This window comes from Stegostoma tigrinum, chromosome 3, assembly GCF_030684315.1.
Source record: "Stegostoma tigrinum isolate sSteTig4 chromosome 3, sSteTig4.hap1, whole genome shotgun sequence".
In the NCBI taxonomy this organism is placed as follows: Eukaryota; Metazoa; Chordata; class Chondrichthyes; order Orectolobiformes; family Stegostomatidae; genus Stegostoma; species Stegostoma tigrinum.
The window spans coordinates 135,935,561-135,953,915 of NC_081356.1; the positions used below are offsets into that span (position 1 = coordinate 135,935,561).

The window sequence follows — 18,355 nt, forward strand, 5'->3', positions numbered from 1 at the left end:
AAAAAAACACTGGTTACCGGCAAAGGAAAAGACTGGGAACTTAGTTCAATGGACCCTGTCCACATTGTTCACGGAGATTTTTTTTAAAATTGGGTCTGGTTGGTCCTTGGTCTCTCTTCTCTGGATATGTTCACTTGAATGCAGGAGGTACAGAGTGACTGGCTCACAAATTATGAAGTCTCTCATGAATTGGTTAAAAGCATCAGCTTACAACAGCTGGGGCAGGGTAATAAACTGGTTTGCTTCAGGCATTTTTTTTATTACTGCAGAGTTTTAAAGCTTTCTAACTATATTGTTCACATCCACAGGCTGCTAACTACCTGGGAACCAATCACAGATGTTGTCAGGCAGAATTCCTTTATCATGACCAATTGGTCACCAACCCACAGGCCAATCAGCTATGGTTGCCAAGGGAATTTCCCTTCTTCCCCAACTTGTACGTCCAGCTCATCTGCAGTAACTTCATCCCTACTACATGACCAGCAGCTGTGTAAACTGCACTTACACTGAGGATCAGGGAACTAGTTTTTAAGCAGTGCTGCTTCCATCTAGAAGGACAAGGGCATCAGATACCTGGGAACACCACCCCCTGCAAGTTCCCCTCCGAACCACTCACCGTCCTGACTCGGAAATATATCCCCGTTCCTTCACTATCGCTGGGTGAAAATCCTGGAATTCCCTCCCTAAGAGCATTGGGGTCTACCTACAGCACATGGACTGTAGCAGTTCAAGAAGTCAGCTAACTCTCAACTTTTCGAAGGGGCAACTAGAGATGAGCAATAAATGCTGTCATTATAAAGCACTTGAACAGAGCACTGGATTTAATTTGACTTATTTATTGTCACATCTACCCAAGTACAGTGAAAATCTTTTATGAGCAGTTCAGGCAGATCATTGTAAGCAAGGACATACAGATCATTGGGTGAAAAAAAAAGAGTCATGCAGGATGTTCATGAGGAGAGATCAATGTTAGCAAGATCAGCATCATCTGTAGTTCGAGAGAACATCCATCAGTCTGATAACAGCCGGGAAGAGACTGTTCCTGAACCTGCTGGTGTGTGTGTTCAGGATTCTGTGCCTTCAGCCTGATGGAAGAGGCTGTGGGAGATCATTACCGGGGTGCGATGGGTCTTTGATGATGTTGGCCGCCTTTCTGTGGCAGTGAGCCGTGTAAATGGAGTCCATAGATGGAAGGTTGGCTCCTGTGATGGTCCGGGATGTGTACACCACCTTCTGTAGTTTCTCACGCTCCTGGGCAGAGCGGTTGCCGTACCAGGCCGTTATACACCCAGACAGTATGTTTTCAACGGGGCATCTGTAGAAGGTGGTGAGGGTCCTTATGGACTTGGCAAATTTCCTGAGCTGCCTGAGGAAGGAGAGGTGTTGTTGTACCTTCCTGACTGTCACATCTACGTGGGAAATCGGGGACAGATTGTCAGTTATTGTCACTCCGAGGAACTCAACACTCTCCACCCTCAACCTCAGCTCCATTGATGTAGTTGGGGGAGTGTTCTGCTTCCTTTCTGAAGTTGATAATCAGATCTTTAGTTTGGCTGATGTTGAGAGACAGATTGTTCTCACTGCACCACATCACCGAACCCTCTGTCTTCTTTGTGTTCTGATTTCATCATCGATAGATATCGGTCCTAGCACAGCGGTGTTGTCAGTGAACTTGTAGTTGGTGCTCATTCAGAGTTTGGCAATGGTGGTGGGTGTACAGGGAGGACAGTAGGAGGCTGAAGATGCATCCTCGGGAGGCTCCAGTGTTGAGTGTTATAGTGGAGGAAGTGCAGTTACCTAGGCCGCAATCAGTGAGGACCCAAGGTCACACAGTTTGGAGACCAGTCTGGATTAGGGGGTCAGGGAATTATGGTGATGAAGGGGGAAGATGTGGTCAACGAGCGAGAGCCTGATGCAAGTGTCTTTGTCGTCCAGATGTTCCGAGGATGAGTGCAGGGCCAGGGACATGGCATCCTCTGCGGACCTGCTATGTCGGTAGGCAATCGGGGCGAGCTGGGAAACTAGACACGGGCTACGCCCTGCCTCGTGAAGCGCTTCATGATTATGGAGGTCAGTGCCACTGGATGATCGTCATAACGGCACATAGCATGTGCTTTCCTTAGTAACAGGATGATAGTGGTTTTCTTGAAGCAGGGAGTAACTTTGGCTTGTACAGGGGAAAGAGATTGAAGCTGTCAGCAAATATCCCCACCAGCTGGTCCACACAGGGTCCAGGGACTCCGTCCAGGCCTGTCCCTTTACTTGGGTTGACAAAAACGGAACAGGAGACCATTCGGCCCTTCCAGCCTGATCTGCCATTCAATAAGATTGTGGCAACCCCAACTCAACTCGACATCCCTGCATATCCCGAATAATCCCTGCATATCCCTAATAATCTTCTATCCCCTTGGTCATAAAGCATCCACAGTCTTTTGAGAGAGGGAATTCCGAAGAATCTCAACCCTCCAAGAGAAAAAATAAAAGAGTTTCTTCGTCTGTCTTAAGTGGGCACCATCCCCACTCCCCATCATTTTCAGAAAGTGACCCCTCTTCCCCTCCCAAGCCCCTACCCCACCACTCCAGGCGCGCGCGCACACACACACTCACACACACCTTGATTCTAGATTCTCACAAGAGGAAACATCATTCCCACATCCACCCAGTCAACTCCCTGCAAGATCTTATAAATTTCAATCCAAACATTGAAATCACAGCAGGAGTGTGGAGGGGGGAGGGTGGGGGACAGGTCTCTGCCTCACACCAGGGGTAAGGGAGCCTCTGTCAGTATAACTCTGTTACCATGTGGCACTTGCTGGGAGCTGCACAAAGTAAACATAGAGAAGTGGGAATGATGTGTGCACACAGTTATCAGTCTGATCTGCAGCCAATAAAAAAATTTCCTGATCAGTCAGGAGTCTCACAGGGCTGCTGCCAACAGGTCAAGGTGACAGGCTTTGTCCATCGTTTGCAGCCCCGTTTGATGCAGAACAAGGTTTTTATTGACCCACCAGCTGCAGTAATCAACCCGAACAAGACACACTGAGCTTGACAGGCACATAGTCCAACAGCATCCTCAGTGACCCCCGATATGGCCGAATACAGCCTGCCCATTACACAGCTCATCAGCGAGTCTCACTGTCACAAGACAGGGCACCATTTCAACTACTCAGTCAGGAGCTGCCAAACAGCCCGAAACAAATGAGTAGAACAGGCAAAATTGCGCACTGATAACAATCTGGGCAGAAAGGACAAACAGAACAGTGAAAGTCAATCCTTTCCAACTAGCTGTGTTCACGTGAGATTGACATTACAGCACAAAACTTAAATTAGCGGTGATTGATAGGACAGCATAGAACAAAGATTAAAGAAAATTACAGCAAAGGAACAGGCCCTTCGGCCCTCCAAGCCTGCGCTGATTGAGATCCTCTGCTTAAACCTGTCATCTATTTTCTAACAGTCTGTATCCCTTTGCTCCCTGCTCATCCATGTACCTGTCCAAATACATAGAACATAGAACAGTACAGCACAGAACAGGCCCTTCAGCCCACAATGTTGTGCCGACCATTGATCCTCATGTATGCACCCTTAAAAGACGCTAACGTGTCTGCGTCTACCACCTCCGCTGGCAACGCGTTCCAGGCACCCACCACCCTCTGCGTAAAGAACTTTCCACGCATATCTCCCTTAAACTTTCCTCCTCTCACTTTGAACTCATGGCCCCTAGTAATTGAATCCCCCACTCTGGGAAAAACCTTCTTGCTATCCACCCTGTCTATACCCCTCATGATTTTGTAGACCTCAATCAGGTCCCCCCTCAATCTCCAATATAATGAAGTGTGGAGCTGGATGAACACAGCAGGCCAAGCAGCATCTCAGGAGCACAAAAGCTGATGTTTCGGGCCTAGACCATTCATCAGAGAGGGGGATGGGGAGAGGGAACTGGAATAAATAGGGAGAGAGGGGGAGGCGGACTGAAGATGGAGAGAAAAGAAGATAGGTGGAGAGGAGAGTGTAGGTGGGGAGGTAGGGAGGGGATAAGTCAGTCCAGGGAAGACGGACAGGTCAAGGAGGTGGGATGAGGTTAGTAGGAAATGGAGGTGCGGCTTGAGGTGGGAGGAGGGGATGGGTGAGAGGAAGAACAGGTTAGGGAGGCAGAGACAGGCTGGGCTGGTTTTGGGATGCAGTGGGGGGAGGGGACGAACTGGGCTGGTTTTGGGATGCGTTGGGGGGAGGAGAGATTTTGAAGCTGGTGAAGTCCACATTGATACCATTGGGCTGCAGGGTTCCCAAGCGGAATATGAGTTGCTGTTCCGGCAACCTTCAGGTGACATCATTGTGGCACTGCAGGAGGCCCATGATGGACATGTCGTCTAAAGAATGGGAGGGGGAGTTAAAATGGTTCGCGACTGGGAGGTGCAGTTATTTATTGCGAACCAAGTGGAGGTGTTCTGCAAAGCGGTCCCCAAGCCTCCGCTTGGTTTCCCCAATGTAGAGGTAGCCACACCGGGCACAATGGATGCAGTATACCACATTGGCAGAGGTGCAGGTGAACCTCTGCTTAATATGGAAAGTCATTTGGGGCCTGGGATGGGGGTGAGGGAGGAGGTGTGGGGGCAAGTGTAGCACTTCCTGCGGTTGCAGGGGAAGGTGCCGGGCGTGGTGGGGTTGGAGGGGAGTGTGGAGTGGACAAGGGAATCACGGAGGGAGTGGTCTCTCCAGAAGGCAGACAAGGGTGGGGATGGAAAAATGTCTTGGGTGGTGGGGTCGGATTGCAGATGGCGGAAGTGTTGGAGGATGATGCGTTGTATCCGGAGGTTGGTGGGGTGGTATGTAAGAATGAGGGACGTCCTCTGGGGGCTGTTGTGGCGGGGGCGGGGTGTGAGGGATGTGTTGTGGGAAATGTAAGAGGCGCGGTCTAGGGCGTTCTCGATCACTGTGGGGGGAAGTTGCGATCCTTGAAGAACTTGGATATCTGGGATGTGCGGGAGTGGAATGCCTCATCCTGGGAGCAGATGCGGCAGAGGCGGAGGAATTGGGAACAGGGGATGTGACAACCAGAACTGTACGCAGTACTCTAAATGTGGCCGAACCACAGTCTCATAAAACTGCAACATGACCTGCCAACTCTCGTACTCAATACCCCGCCCAATGAAGGAAAGCATGCCATATGCCTTCTTGACCACCCTATTGACCTGCGTTGTCACCGTCAGGGCCTGAACACCCAGATCTCTCTGTTCATCAATTTTCCCTAGGACTTTTCCATTTACTGTATAGTTCGCCCTTGAATTTGATCGTCCAAAATGCATCACCTTGCATTTGCCCAGATTGAACTCCATCTGCCATTTATCTGCCCAACTCTCCAATCTATCTATATTCTGCTGTAATCTCCGACAGTCCCCTTCACTGTCTGCTACTCCACCAATCTTAGTGTCATCTGCAAACTTGCTGATCAGACCACCTACACCTTCCTCCAGATAATTTACATATATCACAAACAACAGTGGTCCCACCACAGATCCCTGTGGAACACCACTGGTCACAGGTCTCCAATTTTAGAAACTCCCTTCTACTACTACTTTCTGTCTCCTGTTGCCCAGCCAGTTTTTTTATCCATTTATCGAGCACACCCTGGACCCCATGTGACTTCACTTTCTCCATCAGCCTGCCATGGGGAACCTTATCAAACGTCTTACTGAAGTCCATGTATATGACATCTACAGCCTTTCCCTTATCAATCAACTTTGTCACGTCCTCAAAGAATTCTATTAAGTTAGTAAGACATGACCTTCCCTGCACAAAACCATGTTGCCTATCACTAATGAGCCCATTATCTTCCAAATGGGAATAGATCCTATCCCTCAGTATCTTCTCCAGTAGCTTCCCTACCACTGATGTCAGGCTCACCGGCCGATAATTATCTGGATTATCCGTGCGACCCTTCTTAAACAAGGGGACAACATTAGCAAGTCTCCAGTCCTCTGGGACCTCACCCGTGTCTAAGGATGCTGCAAAGATATCTGTTAAGGCCCCGACTATTTCCTCTCTCGCTTCCCTCGGTAACCTGGGATAGATCCCATCCAGAACTGGGGACTTGTCCACCCTCATGCCTTGTAGGATACCCAACACTTCCTCCTTCCTTATGCCAACTTGACCTAGAGTAATGCAGTGAGCTTTATTCTGTATCTCACCCTGTGCTGTCCCTGTCCTCGGAGTGTTCAATGGGGAGAGTGTGGAGGGAGATTTACACACTATCTAACCTGTATCACAGCATCAAGTGTCTCCCAAGACACGGTGGGAAGCTGGCGAGGAAATTGCCGGGTCCCTAGCAGAGAAATTTGTTTCACTGGCAGCCACAAGTGGGGTGCTGGAAGACTGGCAGATGGCGCATGCGGTGCCATTTTTTAAGGAAGGCTGCCAGGAAAAATCAGGGAACTGTAGGCCTGAGAGCCTGAGACCAATGGTGAGTAATTTATTGGAGGGACAGGATATACATGCATTTGGACAGGCAGCAATTGATTAGGGATAGTCAACGTGGCATTGTATGTGGGAAATTAAGACTCAATCAAGTTAGTGAGACATTTAAGAAGTTGCCAAGAAAACAGATGAGGACAGAGCAATAGACGTTGTCTACATGGACTCCAGCAAGGCCTTTGACAAGGTTTTATGCACCATAGAAAGCATGCTACCCATACTCACAGCTTGGTATGGCAATTACTCTGCCCAAAACCACAAGAAATTAGAGTTGCGAACACAGCCCAGTCCATCACTTAAACCAGCCTTCGGTCCATTCCATCCTGTTCCGAAGCAGGGGCACCAGACCCGAAACATTCACTCTTTTTTGTCTCCTTCACAGCTGCTGGCAGCCTGCTCAGCTTTTCCAGCAGCTTTGTTTTTGTTCCATCCATTGACTGTCGGCCTCAGGAAAGCAGCCAACACAATCAAAGATCCCCTCCCACCCTGGTGATACTCTCTTCCATTGAGCAAAACTTACAATAGTTTGAAAACATGTGCCAACAGATTCAAGAACAGCTTCTTCCCCACTGTGATCAGACTTATGAGCAGAGCTCTTATACAAGAGTTGATCTTTCTCTGCTTCTTCTCTGTAGCTGTAACACTACATTTTATTTCTGCCCTATTACCTCAATGTGCTTATGTAAGGTGTAATTTTCCTGAATAACAGACAAAACAATACTTTACACTGTATCTCAGTACATTCTTCAATCATAAATCAAAAAGTATGCAAAAAAAATTTAAAAGGATATTACCAAGACTGGAGTATTTGAGCTATACGGTGAGCCTGAATTGGCTGGAGCTTTCTCCCCCTGCAGCATCAGATGCCAAACACAGGCAAACAGAACTGGATCAGTTTAGGAAACCTGGTCGGTATGGATGAGTTGGGCCAAACAGTTTGCTCCTATGCAGTACAACTCCATGACTCTAACCCTGTCTGCACTTGTCCTCGGAGTTTGATGGGGACAGTACAGAGACAGCATCACTTTACATTTAAAAGAGAAGAGAGTCTTCATTCTATCTAAGCCCATGATGTCCCTGTTCTGGCAGTTTTGGTTGAAACAGGTGGAGGAAGCTTTATTCTTTATCAAACCCTATGATGTCCCTGTTATTGGGGCAATAAAGGACAGAAACGACACATTAAAAAAACACGTAGAGGGAGCTTCACACTGTATCTAACCGCATGCAGTCCCTTTCCTGGCAGTTTTTGATGTGGACAGTGTTGAGGAGGCTTTACTTTCAGTTTAAAGGAGGTTAGAGAGAATTATCCAGGGAGTCCGAACAAAGTACAGTCTTGGACTGACAGACGTCTTAACCTCAGTTCCATCCTGTCCCCTCCTTCATCTGAGCTGCTGGAACGTGCAGGAGGTGGGACACGTGCCCATGGAAATGGGAGTGTGTGGAACAGGGCACGTGGCACAGTGAGGCTGGGAGTGTCACATTAATCAGCCTGATTAAAGGCAGCCTGCTTAAAAAGTTCATAAGTCAATAACACGCCCTCCTCCCAAATTCAGGGGAAACATAAGAATTCCAAGCTTCAAATCAGATCCTTTCAAATCTGGAATGTTTGGCTTTGTCCTGGTGAGACACACTTCTCTGGGTTCCTAGTCTGTAATGGAGGCTGCGGAATCCTGTTTAATCCGATCGATCAAAAGGTAAGGCTTCAGTTTCACCGGAGGTGAGTGCAAACTCCAGACAGCAAATGAAGTGCTCTCTTGGTTTGGCATCACCAGAACACAGAGAACGTCTCTGTTTACACTGTACAGAGTCTCTATTTAAACACAGTAAGGAGGAAGGGCCAAGGCTGCAATCTGAGGGATGCCCAAGTAGGGAGCTCCTGCCGTTTGATTAGTTATTCACTTATTCAGGGTGAGGAATGTCAGAAATGCAATCAGCAGAGCACATCTCAACGTTTAAGGCAGCAGGTGAGCATGTGACTGCACTGCTGAGAAAAAAACTGGCTTAGTGATAGTCAGCATCACTGAAAACTTAAGTATTAACCTTGAATAAGTGGCAAAGGTCAGACAAACCAGAAGGCAAATTAGGGAGACAGAGGGGAGGACAGAAACCCTACTATCAGTGTGTCGTAATCTGAAATGCAAAAAATACAACAGGCATGAAGCAGGGGTTGAACTGGTGACTCTGTTGTTCCAGAGAAACAAGAACGGCAGAACACTGAGGTAAGCCAGATCAGAGCAAAAGATAAAAGGACAAAAATGAAGCAAAGAAATTAATTTTTAATAACAGAAAACATGTAAAAAGAGTGAAACTGAAACTAAACTGAACTGAACTCAAATTCCATTTTATCCAAAGCCATGGAAACTAATCTATTGAGGCAGACATCAAGAAGTTCACATCTCCTGTACTAAATTAGACGTGCACAAGAAATTATATATCTGGGTCATGAAAGGGTTTGTCTGCAAATACCCAACAGGAAGGCTCAGAGTCAAACTCTGGAATCAATTACAAACCATATTCCAGTTGCTGTTTGGCAGAGCAGAGAAAAAGAAATGGATGGGTGTAAACACGAACTGGACATTACATGCAATCTCACCTGACATTCCCTCCTCATCAGAAATCACACAACACCAGGTTATAGTCCAACAGGTTCATTTGAAATCTCAAGTTCTCAGAGCGCTGCCCCTTCGTCAGTTGGTGACCTGACAAATGGAGTTGATCTTATGAAAGCTTACGATTTTGAAAAAACCTGTTGGGACTGTAACCTCGTACAATTTCTGACTTTGTCCACCCCATCCAACACCAGCACCTCCACTACATGTCCCTCATCACCACCATCATCTCAAAAGCCAACATCAATACTAAAACAAACAGGAAAAGACACCTTCAGAGACATCCAGAAGTACAAAAGTGTCACTGCCACAGAGGATGCCAGACCACAACCAGACAGCTGTTGTCTCAGGTTCAACTGTAACAACACGGACTCTAATCCAAAATGGTTTTCTTATGAAGGGTCTATACCCAAAATGTCAGCTTTTGTGCTCCTCTGATGCTGCTTGTCCTGCTGTGTTCATCCAGCGCTACACCTTGTTATCTTGGATTCTCCAGCATCGGCAGTTCCTATTATCTCTGGTTTTAAACAATATTGTCTTTATCGTCCCAGCATACTAGCCACTCTCTTTTCCAAAACCTGTATTTGATGATATCTTTTAAAATTTTTGGTCAAAGTAATAAAATTCCACTTTCATTTACTCAACTAAATCTTGCCCAATGGCTCCTTAACTTGTGTTGAGTCCTTCGTTCTCACAGTTGTGTGCCAAAAATGTTAACGTATTTTTTAGGACCAACCAAAGGGGGAGCAGGGCAGGTTGAAAATAAAAACAAGGAGGGCATGTTGATTTACGCCCTCCCCATCACAACAGCATCCTATCCAATTGCGGGATCCTCACAATAACAGTCCTTAATGAACACAGCACAAGCACAACTTTTGTAAGCGATAGCCACACTCTATTCTTCCAGCAGCCACTTAACAAGTTTATAAGATTGCAACTCTGGCTCAGTTTGAAAGAAAGAGTAATAAACAAAGGGAGTTAATATTTACAAATTAAACCACATTTAATGTTAGGCTGTTTCAATTCAATCCAAAACAAACCTCAACAGGCTGCAAACTGGAATACACAATCCTCCATAGATATCTCAAATTCTCCAGCATCTGCAGTTCCTACTTATTTCTACACAATCCTCCCCTGCCCAGGCCATCCCACCCAATCTTTTACAACCCAAAGTCCTGAACGAAACTCTGTATTTCCCAAATAAAAACAGAGAGAACTGTGCGTGCTGTAAATAGGAAACAAGATTAGAAATTGCTGAAAAAGTCCAGCAGGTGCTGGCAGCATCTGTGAAGAGGAATCAGTTGACACTTAGGGTTGAGTGATCCTTCCTCTGTATTCTCCACACGCGCCCCCCCCCCCCCCCCCACCTCTCAGACAAGACTGAGTCAGGGCACAGTGAAAACTAATTGGGTGGCTCTGACAGACGAGTACACAGAAGAAACACACAAATGTTTCAGGTTGATAAAAGGTCACAGACCTCAAAATGATTCCCTCCCAAAACTTCAGTTACTGTTTATTACTTCCAGAAACCCTGAAAACTCTGTCTCTCTCTCTCTATCTTTCGCTTCTCCACCGCCCCCAAAACTGTGCAAGAAACCCGATCTGGGTAAACCATACACACATTCTAAAGCTGTAGGCCCCATAGAAATGATCCTTTCCAACTGTCTTGGGTTTGAGTCTTAGCAATTTTGTAATTTTAAAAAAAGGCAGGGGTCCACCTCCTCAGTCACCCCGTAATTCTTAGTCTTTTTTGCAGCTTTGTTCACAAATGTTTTCAAAAAGACTAAAAGCAGGCACTTAAAGCATTCGAAGTACAGAGGGGGTGCTGTGAGCTTGCCCCCAAGCAGCCCCCTCAGAACAGGCTCAGTTCCAGGTATGCGCCAGTCTTTACGCTGCCCTTACACAGAGGGACTAGCAGACAGAGATCCCCCAACCATTCCTGCACCATGTGCTCTCACCTGGTTCCAGGTCCCTGCAGGTAACCCTCTCCTAGATACTCGCAGCATCGTGCTGCAGTAAGCCGCCATACTTCCAGCTCAGCAACTGAGGTCGGAAAGCCTGAGCAGTTTCCCACAGAGAGAGAGAGAGAGAGAGAGAGAAGCTGTGACTATAAAAAGCAACTCGCTAAGGCTGCAAAACAAGCACACAGCCCTCTTAAACCTCAGGAAGCAGAACCTGCCACCATGCACAGCAACTTCCTGCAAACCTGCTCTGCATTGCATCTGCTCTGTTTATATAAATCACCCCCCCCCCCCCACGAACGGGCTGAAACCATGCCAGAGCAACATTGGTGCTGCTGCGTTTCACAGTGCGCACCCTTAAACTGTCAATCAAAGCCCAGAGCAGCCAGGGCTTACTGTGTACAGGCTGGAGTTCAATTAACACTGTGTCTGTATGTGTGTGTGTCTGTGTGAGAGACAGAGACAGTTTGCGCAGGGGTGGGGGAGCTGGAGGTGTGGGGTGAGGGGGGAGGACTGGGGTTTGGAAGGGAGGTTGGGTGGGGGAGCAGGTGGGGGTTGTGGGGTGGGAGGGTGTGTTTGAGGGGGGAGTTTGGGGACGAGGTGTGAGTGTGTGTGTGTGTGTTTATGTGGAGGGGTGTCTGAGGTTCGGGTGGCTGGTGGGGAGCCAGTATGTTTTTTAATTTAGCTACAGAGAGCACTGTGGAAACGTGGCAGGTTCAGGATGGGAATAAAAACAGAAGTTGCTGGCAGCATCTGTGAAGGCAAAAAAACAGAGATAACGTTTCGGGTCTGGTGACCCTTCCTCAGGACTGATGGCAGGTTCAGGATGGGGTTGTTCTGAAGAGTCACACTAGGCTTGAAACATTAACTCTTTTTCTGTCTGTTCAGATATCACCAAACCAGCTGAGTTTCTCCAGCACATGCTGTTTTATTTCAGATTCCGAATTTACCCAGTCTGGGCCTACATGTGACTCCAGTCCCACAATAACATGGGCGAATGTTTACTGCCCTCAGAAATGGCCGAGTAAGGCAGTTAGGATTTGGAATCTCACCAGTGTTTCACACATCCCATGAAATAGTTAAATTTTTCCATAAAACCTGATTTCTCTCTGAACTGAGAGTACCTCCACTCACTCAGTCACGTGCTCGCTTGGCAGAAGGCTGAGTGCAGCTTTAGGAGTTACAGGTATGTTACGTTGCTGTGATGAGTGGGGAGGCAGTGATAAATGAGTGTAGAAATCAAAATATACACAGTGAGCCATGATTGTGTAAAAACAAAATCGCTGTGAAAGGAACAGATGAAAGTGGCAGAATGTTGAGTGACGATGAAGCAGGGAGATGAGGCACACTGGCCTGGGCCTGAGTTCGGAGTGAGCTGAGGACACTGTGAACATGTTGGGTCATGTATAACCTACACATGGAGAACAAACTAAAGGGACTGGAGAATACAGAGCAAACTGGGCAGATGGGATTTATTGAGATGAACAAAACGGCCTGGTTTTACAAAAACAAAAAGGTGCAGGGAGGAGCCGGTCCATTCCCACAGCATCGAGGGGGAGCAACACAGAAAACCTGAACCCTTCTGTTATAGAGCGGGCCGCAGCATCAGGCTGTCAGGGGGATGGAGTCTCTGGAAACAATCGCCCCCACTCCCGCCCACCCCAGCAAAGTGCCTGGGCCTGGGGTGAGGCAGAGCCTGCTGCTGGCGTGAGATGCCAACAAACTTGTGAGAGCAGGCAACCAGCCCCCACTGCCCCCATCTCCCACCCAGTCTAATCCCACTGTCCCCCTCACTCCCCGCTCCCTGTAACATCCCACCCAGTCTAATCCCACTCTCCCCTTACTCCCCACTCCTTGTAATATCCCCACCCAGTCTAATCCCACTCTGCTCCTCAGTCCCCGCTCCCTGTAACATCCCACCCAGTCTAATCCCACTCTCTCCCTCAGTCCCCGCTCCTTGTAATATCTCCACCAAGTCTAATTCCACTCTCTCTCTCACTCCCCGCTCCTTGTAATATCCCCACCCAGTCTAATCCCACTTTCCTCCTCAGTCCCTGCTCCCTGTAACATCCCACCCAGTCTAATCCCACTCTGCTCCTCAGTCCCCGCTCCCTTTAATATCCCCTCCCAGTCTAATCCCACTCTCCTCCTCAGTCCCCACTCCCTTTAATGTCCCACTCTCTCCCTCACTCCTCGCTCCCTTTAATATCCCACCCAGTCTAATCCCACTCTCTCCCTCACTCCCTGCTCCCTTTAATATCCCACCCAGTCTAATCCCACTCTCCCCCTCACTCCCCGCTCCCTTTAATATTCCACCCAGTCCAATCCCACTCCCCCCTTACTCCCCACTCCCTTTACTATCCCTCCCAGTATAGTCCCACTTTCCCCCCTCACTCCCTGCTCCTTGTAATATCCCCACCCAGTCTAATCCCACTCTGCTCCTCAGTCCCCGCTCCCTGTAACAATCCCACCCAGTCTAATCCCACTGTCTCCCTCACTCCCCGCTCCTTGTAATATCCCCACCCAGTCTAATCCCACTCTGCTCCTCAGTCCCCGCTCCCTGTAACATCCCACCCAGTCTAATCCCACTCTCTCCCTCAGTCCCCGCTCCTTGTAATATCCCCACCCAGTCTAATCCCACTCTGGTCCTCAGTCCCCACTCCCTGTAACATCCCACCCAGTCTAATCCCACTGTCTCCCTCACTCCCCGCTCCTTGTAATATCCCCACCCAGTCTAATCCCACTCTGCTCCTCAGTCCCCGCTCCCTGTAACATCCCACCCAGTCTAATCCCACTGTCTCCCTCACTCCCCGCTCCTTGTAATATCCCCACCCAGTCTAATCCCACTCTGCTCCTCAGTCCCCACTCCCTGTAACATCCCACCCAGTCTAATCCCACTGTCTCCCTCACTCCCCGCTCCTTGTAATATCCCCACCCAGTCTAATCCCACTCTGCTCCTCAGTCCCCGCTCCCTGTAACATCCCACCCAGTCTAATCCCACTGTCTCCCTCACTCCCCGCTCCTTGTAATATCCCCACCCAGTCTAATCCCACTCTGCTCCTCAGTCCCCACTCCCTGTAACATCCCACCCAGTCTAATCCCACTCTCCCCCTCACTCCCCGCTCCCTTTAATATTCCACCCAGTCCAATCCCACTCTCCCCTTACTCCCCACTCCCTTTACTATCCCTCCCAGTATAGTCCCACTCTCCCCCCTCACTCCCTGCTCCTTGTAATATTCCCACCCAGTCTAATCCCACTCTCCTCCTCAGTCCCCAATCCCTTTAATATCCCACTCTCTCCCTCACTCCCCGGTCCTTGTAATATCCCCACCCAGTCTAATCCCACTCTGGTCCTCAGTCCCCACTCCCTGTAACATCCCACCCAGTCTAATCCCACTGTCTCCCTCACTCCCCGCTCCTTGTAATATCCCCACCCAGTCTAATCCCACTCTGCTCCTCAGTCCCCGCTCCCTGTAACATCCCACCCAGTCTAATCCCACTGTCTCCCTCACTCCCCGCTCCTTGTAATATCCCCACCCAGTCTAATCCCACTCTGGTCCTCAGTCCCCACTCCCTGTAACATCCCACCCAGTCTAATCCCACTCTCTCCCTCAGTCCCTGCTCCTTGTAATATCCCCACCAAGTCTAATCCCACTCTGCTCCTCAGTCCCCGCTCCCTGTAACATCCCACCCAGTCTAATCCCACTCTCTCCCTCAGTCCCCGCTCCTTGTAATATCCCCACCAAGTCTAATTCCACTCTCTCTCTCACTCCCCGCTCCTTGTAATATCCCCACCCAGTCTAATCCCACTTTCCTCCTCAGTCCCTGCTCCCTGTAACATCCCACCCAGTCTAATCCCACTCTGCTCCTCAGTCCCCGCTCCCTTTAATATCCCCTCCCAGTCTAATCCCACTCTCCTCCTCAGTCCCCACTCCCTTTAATGTCCCACTCTCTCTCTCACTCCTCGCTCCCTTTAATATCCCACCCAGTCTAATCCCACTCTCTCCCTCACTCCCTGCTCCCTTTAATATCCCACCCAGTCTAATCCCACTCTCCCCCTCACTCCCCGCTCCCTTTAATATTCCACCCAGTCCAATCCCACTCTCCCCTTACTCCCCACTCCCTTTACTATCCCTCCCAGTATAGTCCCACTCTCCCCCCTCACTCCCTGCTCCTTGTAATATTCCCACCCAGTCTAATCCCACTCTCCTCCTCAGTCCCCAATCCCTTTAATATCCCACTCTCTCCCTCACTCCCCGCTCCCTGTAATATCCCCACCCAGTCTAATCCCTCCCTTCCCGCTCCCTTTACTATCCCTCCCCGTCTAATCCCACTCTCCCCCTCACTCCCCGCTCCCTGTAACATCCCTCCCAGTCTAATCCCACTCTCCCCTCACTCCCTACTCCCCACTCCCCCCTCTGTCTCCACTCCCTTTAATGTCCTACCCAGCCTAATCTCTCTCTCCCCCCTCACTCCCCACTCCCTTTAATACCCCACCCAGTCTAATCTTACTCTGTTCCTCTCACAGAGTGAAGAAAAATGAGGCAGGTCTTGCCGTAACTCCAAGAAGCTGAGTAACTGTCTCTGTCATTCCTGCATTTTCAGAGTCACACAGCACTGAAAAGGCCCTTCAGCCCATTTAATCTGTGCCGTCTTGTCTACGCTAATCTCACTTTCCCACACAGTCCATAGTCTCAAATGTTATGACACTTCAGGTGCTCACCCACAAATGTTTTAAAGGTTGTGAGGTTTTCTTCTTCAGCTACTCTCCCAAACAGCACATTCCAGACTCCACCACCCTCTATCTAAAAAAAAGTCCTCAAATTCCCTCTAAGATTCCTGCCTTTCATTTTAAAATCAGGCCGTCTTGTTCATGACCCTTAAAGGGGAACAGCTGCTTTCTATCTACCCTGTCCATGTTTGATGCTGCTGTGGATTAATGAGGCATGAGTTTGTCCTGACTTCTTTTTGAGAGAGATTGGGGGACAGGTGACAAGTGCCATATTAGAAGATAAACAACGTGAACCTTGGGTTTGTAAAAATTGTAACAATAGAAGCAGCCTGAACGAGTGTGGTCGATCTTACATAAAACCAGGATCTTTAGCTTTCAGCAGAAGCTGCTTCGGTTATGGAAAGCTGCCACTTCTGTGTTTGTTACAGCTAAAAGCTAGAGTTTGGTCTCTCAGAATTGTCCTTTCATGTTCTTTCCTCTTGGATTGGAGAACTGCATGTAAGACAATCTGTTTCTGAATTTGCCTTATGTCAAGGGTGTATTTGTGGGATGTCACTATATTGGATCAATTAATTAGTAGTAGTTGCTGTATCTATTATTCTGTTAAGTTTTCCAGTACAGTTATTTCAGTTCTTCTTATTTTATCGTGTTTTAACTATAGTATTTGAATAAATTCTGTTTTGCTCAACATCAAGTAGTTTGACCAATTAAATTGCATCTGGAACACGGCATCTTACATTTATCTTTGAAATTAAAAAGAGTTAGGGTCTAGGCTACCTGGTCGATAATGCACGTCCTTCACAATTTTATACCCCTTTATCAGATCGACTTTAGCCTTGTCTGCTCCAAAGAAAACATCCCAGCTCTATGCAGCTTCTCTTTATTGCTTGGTCTATCGGCGTTCAACCAGAAAGAAGCAAAACCCCAAACTGACAGGTGAAGAGATGGCAACTGTTGATTCTGACAATACTCACAATACAGAGGGTTGGCATCATTGGATCTGACGGTGAAAACTGGCCCTGAGGAGTGTTAAACGATGAGTGCAGGAGGACAGCACTAAGGGGAGATGTCAGGTTGACTCTGTTGCTAATGAGCTTTACAGAGCAATGAAAAGCACATAAATGGAGGTGTTAAAAAGAAGAATAAGATGATTAACTCCTTGCCTCAAGACAAAGGAGAAGTGCAGAGACCGATCCAGAGAAAAGGATGATCTGCAATTCTAGACAGTGCACATTAAACAAGATTGACCCACCCCCAGCTGAGGCCAGTTAACAGTGTGGGCTGTAACCCCACACATGCCCCAAATTCTTTTCTTTATTCATTCATGGGATGAGGGCATCACTGGCCAGGCAGCATTTATTGCCCAACCCTAACTGGCAGTTGAGTCAACCACATTGCTGTGGGTCTGAAGTCACATGTAGACCAGACCAGGGAAGGATGGCAGTTTTCTTCTGTAAAGGACATTAGTGAACCAGATAGGTTTTTCCAACAGTCGACAATGGGTTCATGGTCATCATTAGATTCTTAATTCCAGATATTTATTGGATTCACATTCCATCATCTGCCGTGGCAGGATTTGAACCCAGGTCCCCTGAACGTTATCTCGGTCTCTGGATTAACAGTCCAGCAATAATACCACTAGGCCATCATCTCTCCCTCTCCCCAGATGAGATTGACAGTATGTCACAGGCCAGTAAAGCGATCCCAAGAGATGACAAAGATATTTTGCTAGGCCTTGACTGTCTTTCCTGGACAGAATCACCTTGAAGTGACTGAGAGTGTGAGTCGAGTGCGGTGTCAGCAGTGGGGAGAATTCCAGTTCTTGTCAGCTCCATCCTGAAAGACAAGAATGAGGAATTGAAGACAGAATGGAGGAATGAGAAATGTGAGAGCTCTTGTCGACTGGGTGAACAGCCTGGGAGAAGTGCAACTGCCTGGAAAGCACCAAAAGCATACATTGAGCTGAAGAATCTCTGGAAAGCTGAGCAGAGCTCTCACTGTCCCACACCGAGCACTGAGGCCTTTTTGCTACAACTTGCCAAGGCACAAGTCTTGTCTTTGTCTCCTTGATATGAAGGAAGCTCAAGTCAAGCTGGATGAAAGCAGTAGTTTCTAACCACATTCTGGAACCCCTTTGGGAAGTACGGATAGGTGTGTTGGCGATTGATATTTCCACTGTTCCTGAGGAGTGTCAGCACAGCCAGTGAGAAGCAGTGATCCCCTGGAACAGCTACTGTTGGGGAGGATCTGCTCATGTCAGCATGTGGAGACACAGTAGAAGGAGCCATCCCAGACTACAATCAGAATTTGGTGTTAGTGTCTGAGCGAGGATCACATAAACCTGACTTCAACAGTATTGAAGTGTCAACTGACTGACTCCAGACCCATGGACTGAGAGAGAAAGGACTTCACCTAGATGCCAGTCAGGGCAGAGACATGGCAAGAGAGAGTGGGACCAATTGGTGTGAAAACAGTGTGACCGTTTGTGAAAGATTGAAGCAAAGTTTTCGCTTGTTTCTCACCAGAGAGCAAGTATTTACACATACATGGCAGTGGGACTGAGAGTCAGAACAAGATCCAAC

The 18,355-nt window shown here is 48.2% G+C and overlaps 1 protein-coding gene across 1 annotated transcript in view; it reads right to left on the reverse strand.

The window, feature by feature from the left end:
• Positions 1-11,374, reverse strand: part of oxct1a (3-oxoacid CoA transferase 1a) — a 50,531-nt gene extending 39,157 nt beyond the window's left edge. Inside the window, exon 1 of the mRNA XM_059644967.1 lies at positions 11,039-11,374. Coding sequence (XP_059500950.1) covers positions 11,039-11,107 — 69 coding nt within the window. The 5' untranslated portion in view covers positions 11,108-11,374. The remainder of the gene's footprint in view (positions 1-11,038) is intronic.
• Between the last annotated feature and the right edge of the window lie 6,981 nt (positions 11,375-18,355).